Source organism: Pteropus medius, unplaced genomic scaffold (genome assembly GCF_902729225.1).
Source record: "Pteropus medius unplaced genomic scaffold, Ma_sr-lr_union100, whole genome shotgun sequence".
Lineage (NCBI taxonomy): Eukaryota > Metazoa > Chordata > Mammalia > Chiroptera > Pteropodidae > Pteropus > Pteropus medius.
The window spans coordinates 14,316,079-14,327,716 of record NW_024342473.1 but is presented as its reverse complement, the minus strand read 5'-3'; the positions used below and the strand labels follow the sequence as shown (position 1 = coordinate 14,327,716).

At 33.6% G+C, this 11,638-nt stretch overlaps 1 protein-coding gene across 3 annotated transcripts in view; it reads left to right on the top strand.

Moving 5' to 3' along the window:
• USP3 (ubiquitin specific peptidase 3) overlaps nucleotides 1–11,638 on the top strand; it is an 80,406-nt gene that overhangs the window by 2,807 nt on the left and 65,961 nt on the right. Inside the window, exons 1-2 of one of the 3 annotated variants that reach the window (XM_039865366.1) lie at nucleotides 7,124–7,203; nucleotides 7,667–7,692. The exons of the other annotated variants lie outside the window; for them this stretch is intronic. Of the exons in view, the coding sequence (XP_039721300.1) occupies nucleotides 7,139–7,203; nucleotides 7,667–7,692 (91 nt within the window). The 5' untranslated portion in view covers nucleotides 7,124–7,138. Of the gene's footprint in view, nucleotides 1–7,123; nucleotides 7,204–7,666; nucleotides 7,693–11,638 lie in introns of those variants that run through there. 3 annotated transcript variants of the gene reach the window in all.

Genomic DNA, 11,638 nt, shown 5'->3' with positions numbered 1-11,638 from the left:
CTCCCTCCTCTGTCTGTAGGGAACCAAAAGGGTAGCCAATGTGTTGAATAATGCTGTGACTGGTTATTGCGTCTGATTACATTCTTATTAAGGAGTTAAAAATCCCTGTTTTGGCACTGGGACAATAAAAGTCATGCCGTTGTCCTGTTTTCTTTGCAGTTACACCACAGCGAAACAGCCTTAAGGCAGTCAAGCAAATTACAAAAGAAACACCCTAGGTTCTACTAGCGAGCAGTACATCCTTGGACAAGTAGTTCTGTTCCTTTAAGCATCAATTTCATTATGTCATCTGTAAAAAGGAATAATACTTCACATTTACTTCACAGGTTGCTGATAGGATGAAGAAGGTAATTTTTGTGAAAAACGTTGAGAAACTCATACATACTTCAAGTAATAGGAGGTGTTACAGGTCAGAACGTCTTTATAAAGAGGACTCTGAATACTTAAATATCTAAAGCTCCTTAAATAGGGCCTAGGACAGACTGGCTTTATGCTGAATTATGCTTTACAAGGAGATATATTACTCAACAAGATTAGGCGTTGTAAGAAGTAATTATACTTCGGAATTAACTTGAGCTTCTTATATATGGAAGGCACTGTATGTTAGGTTATGTAATTGTATACTACAGTGGTTGTCAGACTTTTTGTTCTCAGGACCCTTTTACACTTAAAAATTATTGAGACCCCCAAAGAACTTTTGTATGGATTTTATCTATTAATATCTGCTGTACCAGACATTAAAATAGAAAATATTTAAATATGTATTTATTAAAACACAAATAACAATAATAAATGCATTACCAGTTAACATAAATAATTGTTTATGTAAAATAACTATCTTTTCGAAACAAAATTTAGTGGGAAGAGTGGTATTTTATATTTTTACAACTCTGGCTTAGTAGAAGACAGCTGGATTTTCATATCTGCTTTTGCATTCAGTCTCTTGATATATCACACATATCATGTAGCCTCTGGAAAATTCCACTGCATGCTTGTGAGAGAATGAGGATATAAAATAAAAGTAATATATTATTTATGAAAATAGTTTGATCTCACATACCCCCTGAAAGGGTCTTGAAAACTCTCAGAGGTCCAGGCCTACACTTTAAGAACCCACTGGTATATAACTGTAGTAACAGTTAAACCTGTTCTTATCTAAACAGCTTTAAAGTATTAGAGAAATCCTTAAGGCTAGCAACATTTAAGTCTTTGTGGAGGCTTACAGAGTTTTTGAAATATATTAGCTGGGCTACAGATCATGGGATCCAGTAGTCCTTTGCTTTAAAAAAAAAAAAAACAACTTAATCTAGTTGAGGAGAGACAGGAAGCCAACTGGTTAGAAGATAAATCCATGTTGTGGTTTAAGGTAAATGTTGAAAATAACAATCTCCTAATAAGGTAAAAGCTGATTTATGTCTAATCTTTGCTAAAGGCATTCTCATTTTAAATGAAAAAGTTTTAAATAAAAACTAGGACATTCTCCCAAGCTTGTTGTTATGTGCACATACCAGATGTTATTTTCAGAAGCTGGAGACTTGGGCATTTCTCATTTCTGTGGGTAAAAGAGTTAAACCAGTGGCAAAATACGGGGGTGGGCTGTGGGAGGGGTGGAGGGAAGGGGAAGACCAAATTGTTCAAAAAGATGCCCTAAACACAACCGTTTTAATAACTAAAGAAGGCATTTAATAACCAAGAAAGACTAAGCATTTGAACTTCAGTGGTTTGGGTTAAATAGCCAGTTAAACTGAGCAGCTTAAACTCAGCACAGGCATGAGAAATTTTCGATTAGTTCTTCAAAGAGTCGAGCATGCCTCTTTAAGTTTCCAGTACACACATTACCCCAAGAAAAGTAAGTGTAGATCAGGTAAATGTCTGCAATTTTGGATGGGTATTGGAGTTGAACCCCTGCTTTTTTTAACGATCCATTTAGTAGGATGAGGTACTGATTATTGAGTTCCTGTCAGTGGTAATAAATAAATTAGTAGTTTGCGAAAAGGTGAGAAACAGCCTTGATGGAGTGATAAGTTATTATTTTGTATCATATTTCTCTCACAACTTATATATAAAGAGGACTTGTATGCCCAGTAGACCAAATTTTCTAGATAGGATCAGTCACTTTTCATTAAGTCATATGTATTTACTGCTTTTTAGTAACACTCTATGGAAGTATTCACTAAGTGCCTAACACATAATAAGATGCCCAGTAAATATTTGCTTAATGAATAAAGAAACTTTCTCCATTCAGATCGAGGCTGGAATAGTCTTTAACTTTATGTTGAAAATAAATGCAAAGTAAGTGAACTTCCTCCCAGAATTGTTTCTCCAGTCCTCATTCTCAGTATTTTAGTCTGTAAACTTTGGATTCTGAGCACATGACCATCTACAGTGTTATTAACACAATGAATTTGTATTCTTTTGACATTCTTTGTTTACAAATGGGCAGGTGGACGTTGTAGTAAATGTGGATGAGGCAGTTAAAAATCAGTAGACAGGTGATACTTTTTTCACATTAATTCTGAGGACTAATATTTTAATTTCATACACTTTTCTGAAGAATTTAAACTTTTGGCATAATATTTATAAGCTTGAGTCAAATGTAATTGTCTTTCTAGTGTTTCTGGCAGTATTCTGCCCACTCCACCCCCCATAACCTTAAAGCAACCTCACCATATTTCCACAGTCTCTAAATAATTGGAGGTAGATGTGAAAGAGCTGGAATTTAGAATGTGCTCCATGTGTTTGAAGAGGCTGCGGTCTAGGGATTGAGTTTAATATTTTACTGTTGTGGAAAAGTTTTGACATGTTGACTAGAAGTTATTTTCTAAATAGTATTCTTAGTATACACAGACTATCCTTAATGGCCTAAACAGAAGAAAGGATGGAGTTGAGGGGAGAATTTGAACTCTTTGTTCAGTTTCCCGTTATTCATTTATTCTCAAACTAATTCTTTCTCATCATTCCTTGCTTTTACAGCGTTAGCCTTAGGCTCTTATAACATCCTACTTTTTCCTTGTTGAAATTTATGCAATTTCCTTCTTTACTGGCATATAATAGATTAATTTTGGATCCTTCAAATTAGATTTAGAGATACTTACGTTTTTATAGTATTTGTAGCTCAGTAAGCAGAACAGTGAGTAATTTAGTTTGTAGCTCAGTGAGTAATTTAAATTCCTGTTTTAAAATTTAATTGAGTCTTCCATCAGGGAGTAATTTACGTGTACATTTCCTCCTAACCTGTTTTGTTTTTTCTTTTTAAGCTTTTCCCCACTTCTTGTGCTATTTTATATATTTTTCTTTCTTTGGAAAAAAAAAAACATTGGTCTCCTTTGATTAAGCTGCAGTTTCTGACCCACCTGTCTATGAGTTTTGTATTCAACCTGGTCATTGGAAGAGACTTGGGTATGTATTTTATCAGTGTTCGAAGTGGAAAAATGTGTAGGGTTTAATGTATTTTAGTGTTTTATGTTTATTCATAGCTCCTTTGGATGTGAGGAACTGCATTCTAGGTGTTTTATTAGGGCTTTCCTGGACAGATGGCTTAGAAGGAAGTACTTAGAAGCTCAGCAGGGACTAGTACTTTTTGGATGGTGTATTTGTGATGAAGCTTACCTTGATTGACAGTTTAGAATGCTGAAAATAGCATTAACAACATAACAGCTTGTTCATCTTACCTAGAATTGTTTTGTGCCAAGTCCTCTCAAGATGCTCTGCGAGTTGTAATAGTCTGATTTGAGAATGTAGGTAAGAGTAGGTACCTTTCAGACTGAAAGGAAATTTACCTAAAAATTGTTCTTTGCAATTGTATCCTGAAATCTTTTGGAGTTGAATGAACTCTGGCTTAGAAGCTTGTAAATAGAGATAATCGTTTAACTGCTGTGAGTCTGCAGATGTTAGTATCTATAGTAATTCCAGATGTTTTCTCATCTATTAGTTTTACTGAGTAGGAGGAGAACTGAGAACAACATAAAGTAACTTCAAAGCAGTTTGCTAACATTTAACCCTGACTAATTTAATTAACTACCCATCCTTGTAGTTTTTCCTGTTTTATAGATTGTGAAACTGAGACAGATTAAAAGTTGCTTAAGATGCTTGGTGGGAGAGGAGGGCAGAATAGAGAGAATCCAAAGCTTAAATTCAAATGCCATTCAAACCACACTTTTAAATTGTCTCTTTAAGAGCAGGGTCTTTATTTTGTCATCCAGTAACTTAATGCTTGATAATTTAAGTGTCTGGAAATATACATGAAATCATCCCTTTGAAGATTCTTGATGTGAAAATACATTTTAAATTTCACATTTGAAAATAATTTATTTTAAAATTCTGTATTTGACTAGTTCTTCCTCCTGTTTATTGATTAAAGTGCAGGCAAATTGGGAAGAGATTGGTAATACAATTGAAAGAAAACTGCTGTTTTTGAATGTCTTCGTTACATTTCAGATCTAATTTTCTTTTGTAGACTATTCACATTACTTTAGGTATAATAAACTAGCCTTCTCAATATAGCTGTGGGTAAAAATGCTATTAGCTTTTGGCTATTTTAAAAATATGTTTCTGTTCTTGAAGTTGCCGGCTCCTTTTTTTCCATTTTGTTGCTTGTAGAGGAGATTTTTCTTGGAGGTAGTCTGTTGTGTGTATGGTGAGGGGCTGGGGGAGTGGGAGGCGGGGGGGATTTCTAAGATACCGAATTTAGCTTTTGCCTCTGGTAGTTCAGAGGTTATTGGAATCTTTGCTTTTAGGCAATGTACTTCGTTGGTTCCATTTAGTTATATTCTAAGATTTTCCAATTGTATTTCTTGTAAAAGTTAATTATAGTCTTTAGACTTAAGAGTTTAAAATACATTTTTTTTCTTAAGATACACTGAAAAGTAGGTATATATGTGCTACTTACAGATGTATAAAATAAAGATGAGCTTAGAAAGGTAATTTCAGATTTTGAAAACTATTATAATTAAACTTGGACATTGAAAAATGAAGTTTATAGGTGTATTGGTGTTTATGTTAGCTAAATGCTTCACAATTAATAAATGCTAGCTAATTAAGTTTTGAGACCTTTTTGAGGAGGGAATTGAGAGTTTATTTTTAAGATGAGCCCGCTTGAATCTTTGAAAAGATATAACTAGATGGATTTTATCTGGAGACTTTGTACTCTGCTTTAGGATTAAAGAGCTCTATCACTGGGCTGTTTTCCATTTTGAATAGATGTTCTGTCCTGATATTTTTCTTTGTTCGAGCTGGGTTTAAGACAGCCTTGTAGAAATCTGCTTGCCTGTTTTATCCTTGACCCACCAAGAAGTCTCTTAATTTTATGGACTGTTCTTGTACTGTCTAATCTCTAGGAAGAGCAGGCTAGTGATTAACTGCTCTTCCTTCAGGTTTAATTTAACTGATTATGAGGTAGTACACTTATTATTTTAGCTGCTTTAAATCTTTGTCCTTACTGACTATGCTCAGGTTTTCTTTTTTAAGTAATAGATTATTGTCCATTTCTTTGTTTTGGGATGGCACTCTCTTGATCAGTTTTGAAGATCATGCTGAAATTTCTAGGAAACACATTTTTGTAATAGAATGTTTGCCTGGGATAATTGATAGATAACATGTTAGAGAAATAATCTGATAGTATTTTTAAATAAGAACTTATATATAATTTGGAAACACTGGCCAACACATATTATTGATTCATATATATGCGCATATATGTTTTAGTGTCATACAGTAAAATTTCCTTTGGCTTCATGAACGCTAGTTTCCACCTGAATTATTTTGAATGTTAATAGATGTGTTAACATTGAGAAATTGCTCTGTAGCAACTAAGGACTCAAGCTTCACCTTACGTGTATGAAGTAGGTGCCAGAGCTCAACATTTCATGCTATGAGAATTTAATTCTGAGAGCTTTACTGCATCCGTTTCATTTCAGTTATTTCAAGTGTTTTGTTTGTGTATAGTGTTTTTAGAGCCTCATTTAAAAATATTGTTTCAGGCTTTTTTTTTCTTTGAATAATTAATGGCGATTCTTGAGAAAATATGGGTAAGATTTTAAAATTGAGCCTATTAGTTATAAAAAAATATTCCAACTCTTGGTTTTGGAGTTTGCAGGTGTCTGTTTTCTGTACTATTGGGTAGCTAGCTCTTTAAGCAGAGTGTAAGTCTGTCCAGTTTACATATATATTTTTCAACTTCTTCATAAATAGTTCCATTGATTTTAAAAGAATAGCTTCCCAGAACACCAGTACAAACACATGTGGTAATTTTTCCCCCACTTTGCATTTGAACACTAACCTTTATTATATCACCATAAAAAACTAGGAAGAGAATTGTACAATGCAGATATTAAACCTGTTGTTCCCTGAGTAAAGTCTTTGGTAATAAGTCCCTAAATCTCTTAATTATTTTATTTTTTTATAGGTGGGAGTACTTCCTACAAAATATATATATATATACATATGAGACTCTTATAATGCATACATTTGCTATTGTTCTGAAATAATAGTTGTATGGTGTTTACATTTATGACTTGATTCATTTCTTTTGAAGATCTCACTATTGTTTAACCATGGATTTGCTTACTCGGGTTGTTGGCAAAATCATGAAATTGCATCAGATCTTGCTATGTTAAATAATTGAAAGTATTGGATGCCGGAATTTTTGTTAAGTGATTCATGGCTTTTGTGTTCATTTTTCATATAATCAGCTTCAAAGAGGAAGTTATTTTTGAAACAGTACAAAGTCTTGGTAATTTTTCTGTAGTTATTTGTGTCTGGTCGTCCAAAGGCAAAAGCAGCCCATTTTTATTCCCATTTGTAATCTGCTTTGGCTTTGGTAATTTTAATCCTTTTCCCCACTACCCTTTCCCCTTATTTGGAGAGAGGGACACAGTTCCAGTATTTAGCTGAAAACTGGTAGAATAGATACAGCATAATAACTTCATTAGGTGTTTTTCACCAAACTAGATCTAAACAAGTCTGAGTTTGTAATAAAATGAATAACAAATTTGTTTAGCACATTACAGTTTTTGAGAATATGTAGTTTCACATACATTGTTTCTGTATGTTTTCATTTGAAAACTGATTTCAGAAACTGATTTCAGAAATCTGTTTCAAAACAGAGTAAAAAGCTTCAGGCAGTGAGGAGACCAGTCTTATGGATCAGAATTTGCCTCTGTGTGGGAAGTCAGCAGGACCAGATGCCCTCTTTTTTCTGGCTCTGTAGGTGTCTGGATCTGTTAACATATAGATGACAAATTTTGAAATTACATTTTCTGGTAGAGGACATATACCATTAGCTCTGCAAATTAGCCTTGCAGTATATAGGGAATTCAGTGGGTGCCTGGCCTCAAATGATAAACTGCTGTTGTAATTTGTATGCCGTGTAATAGATTTTAGACATACTTTTTTAAAGAAAAAAAAATAGTTTGGGAAATTTCATGAATTGATATGATTATTAAATCAATTTACCTTTTAAAGGTTAATTCATGCTTCCAAAAAATAATACATAATACTCAGTTGTCATAGTATCGAAGGTTTAAAATAGAACAGCAGTCTCTCTCCCTTCCACCCTCAGTCGTACTGTCCACAGACAACAACTTTAAGCCCTTTTTAGCTTTCTCTCTCATATTTACCTGCATACTTCTGAGTAATGCACTGGTATTTCTTAATTTATCAATTTTAGGCATTATCTCTTGAGCTCTTGCTATGGTAAATGAAGACATTCATGTTTGCACCACCTTTCCTTCTGCCCCCCTCTCCATTTCTCAATATAATTAAATTACAAGTTTTGGTTGATAATCATGATTACTTTTTCTTTCTTGTCCACATATTACTTTCTTTGAGTAAATAATTGCCTTTTAAAAATTTTGCTTAGTTTACCTTCTACACATTTTCTCCCAAGTATAGCTGTAAATCTGTCAGATGTCTTATGAATATCATTTTCCAAGCACTTAAGCAGTTAAATAATCTCTTAGCACTTTTTTTCTGATAACCTTCCCAAGAACCCTCTTGCTCTCATTTGATCTAATTGTTCTCTAGGCCTACTGGACTGTCTTTATCCTTTGATTTTCTTGCTGTTCCCTTGTTATTAGAACTCCCATGTCCTGGATCTCATGTCTTTCTCTTTCTTGGTTTATTAAACTGTTTTGCTGGAGTATATCATCTAGCTCCCTTCTCATGGGAGGCACATTTTTGACCCCATGCAAGTCTGACACTTTTATTCTACCTTTATAGTTGATTGATTGACTGACTATAGACAATTAGAGAAAATTTTTCTTTGGGAGTTATGAAAGCATTGTTCTTTTGTTTTTAGGCTAACAGTGTTGCTGTTGAGAAACCTGAAACCTTTTTGATTACTGTTCTTCCTGGAAGTTTTTAGTATATTCTTTTTATCTGTGGTGTTCTGAAATTTCAGAATGATGTGTCTTGGCATGAGTAGATTTTCTTTTATTGTGATAGATACTCAAGGGACCCTTCGGTCCATACATTTGATTAGCACACTCATCCTCTTGTACTTAAATCTCCTAATTTGTACCTTTTTTTTTTTTTCCTCCGGAACGCCTATAAATTGAATGTTGGGTGTCCGGGTAGAACCTTTAATTTTCTTTTTATTTCTTTGCCTTTTGGTTCTAGTACCTGAGCTAGTTCCTTTTTTTCCTTCCACTTTTCTATTGAATTTCGATAATCATATTTTAAATTTTCAAGTGTTCTTTCTCATTTTCCTAAGCATTACTTTTTAATACATTCTGTTGCTGTCGTTTTACAGTATCTTCTCTTATTACTCCAGGGTTTTTTAGTTTGTTTTGAAGTTTTTCTTTGCTCCTTGCATTGTTTCTGTTTCTACAGCAGACTTCACTGTGAGGTGGGGGAGCAAGCCACCTTGGAGAAAGATACTCATGATGTCTGTATTTCTAGCACCATTTAGTTTTTCAGTCTTTCCTCTGGCCACTGATATTCTGACATCAGGGTGCAGGAAGTTCCATGATTCAGTTGTTTCTTACAGCCCTTAGACTCCTTATTTTTAGTCTAATTCCTACCCTTGTTGTCTGCTGTGCCAGATGTCCCTGAGCCCAGAGCCACCTCCCTTCTGCATTCTTCTCTGCTGGCCCTTAGGTTATAGTTTCCTTTGTACTACTAAGATTGTTGCTGCTCTTATAACTTCTTCCTGACTTCCAAAAACATGAAATCTTTTGTCTGCTTTGGTTGCCTCACATATTATCTTTATACTTGTGAATTGATATCTATTTAAGTCCTTTATTGTTATTTTAGTGGAATGTTAGGAGGGAAAGATAAGAGAAGTTGGTCTGCCATGTTCAATTTGGTATCTGTTTTTAGATGAAATATCTTCAGTCCAGTTTTTAGAGCAAATTGCTTGCCCTATCAGAAATGGATCTTATTAGTTGTCATTCAGAAAGTTAAGTCACTGAAACTGAAATTTTGCATTACTCTATTTGAGTAAAGTTTAAACTCAGATTTACCTTCTCTAATGAACAGAGCAAAATATTGTTGCTGTTATCAGAGTCAGTACAAACAGTAGGTAAACCAGAGGGTTTGACTCTGTTTGGGAAGCCAAATCACAAGCCAGACTTGGATATATAAAAGAAACATAGTTATAAATTCATTTGGACTACTGCAGTTAATCTCTTGTAATATTTTTACTGGATTGGTTCATTATCAGTCAATAGAGGAAAATTAATGGCAGTTTTATAGGACTCTTCGGCTCTGCACTTTGGTAATTTAAACTTCCCCCTTGTGTTTTAGTAAAAAATAAAAAATAAAAAATTATGGTCTTAATTAGAAGTAAACAATAAAATTTTTAAATCTCAAAATACCTTTTTATTTTGCTATAGTAATTTCACACTTAAAGAAATCTTGCTAAGAATAGTACAAAGAACTCTACTCTTTATGTAGATTCACCAGTCGTTAACATTTTGCTTCATTTGTGTTATCATTTATGTATGCACATTCTGTTTATATATCTTCCCCACCCCCCGAGTAATTTGCAGACATAATGCTTCTTTATCCATAAATACTTTTTTCCCCAAGGACAAGGATTTTCTTTTCAATAAGCACAGGATATTGGTCAAAATCAGAACATTTAATACTGATCCATTAGTATTATCTAGAGCATATTCCATATTCAAATTTCTCCAGTTGTCCCAATAATATTTTTTATATAATGTCCTTTATAGCCATTTCACTTTTCTGTCCCATCTTCAATCTCCCCTGGATCTAATCCAGGATCATACATTTCATTTTGTTGTCATAAATCTTCAGTCGCTTTTAATCTGGAACAGTTTCTTAGCCTTTCGTTGTCTTTCGTATCTTGGTATTTTTGAAGAATACAGGCTAATTATTTTATAGAATGTACCTCAATTTGAGTTTTCCTGATATTTCCAAATAATTATATTCAGGTTATGCATTTTTTTTGGTAGGAACACTACAGAAGTAATATGTATTCTCAGGGCATCCTATCAAGAGATATATGATGTTGGTTTGTTTCATTTTTAGTGATGTTAACTTTGATCACTTTATTAAGGTAATATTTGCAAGTAACTTTCCATTGTAAAGTTACTATTTTTATTTGTTATTAATAAGTAATTTGAGGGAGATGCTTTACACTTTTATATACATATGTACACACACACACACACACACACACCCCTGTTCCTCTCCAAACTTACACCCACATTTAGCATCCATTGATGATTCTTGACTCAATTAATTATTATTAGGATGGTTGCAAGATGTTGATCTGCTAACTCGTATTTTTTTCTAAATACATTATTGGTATATATAAAGAAAAACTTTCCTTTCTTCCCCACTTGTTTATTCATTTATTTTGTTAGTATGGACTCATAGATTTTAATTTTATTCTGTGATATTTTGTTACCTATTTTTAGGCTCAAATTGTCTCAGATTTGGCTAATGGGAACCCCCTTAAGCTGTAATTTTGACATATCCCTATTGTTCTTTGAGTCCTTTCTTTCTGGCACACCAAGATACTCCAGGCTCATCTTATACTCAGCCTGTCTCAGCCTTGCTATAGCCCTCATTCCCTTTAGTCAGGAATAATGTTTATAAACTCAGATCTCTTAGCAGATAACAGCTAAGAAATGTAAATACAAATAGACATGTATATATCTGTTTGTGTGTGTGTCTGTGTATATAAAACCAGTAGTTCACGTTGATGCCTATAATTCCAATTCAACACCACAGGTTTAGTCTTGCCCCTTTTCTTAAGTGTAAAGCCCTTCTCTGGTGAGAATCTGGTTCCCATTATTCTAAACATATGTACTCATTTGCTCAATGCCATAATCAGAGGAAATAGTTCCAGAACTGCGAATGCGTACCAAAGAAAACCTCTTATAACTATAGTTAATATTTGTTTATAGTTCTTATTTTATATTGACAAAATGTAAAATGTTATGTTCAAAAGTTATTTGGGTTAGTTTCTCTCTCTCAGTACACTTATTTATTTAACGTCAGTAAGGTTCATTTGTGTTTGATTTCCATTTTGGATTTTTTCACCTCATCCTTGTTGATTTTAATTTTTTTGAGTATATAAAACATGAGCACGGTTCCAAAAACTAAAACAATACCTAGAAATGTTACTATGTGATCCTTCCACTCATTCCTACGCACCTTCTGTAGA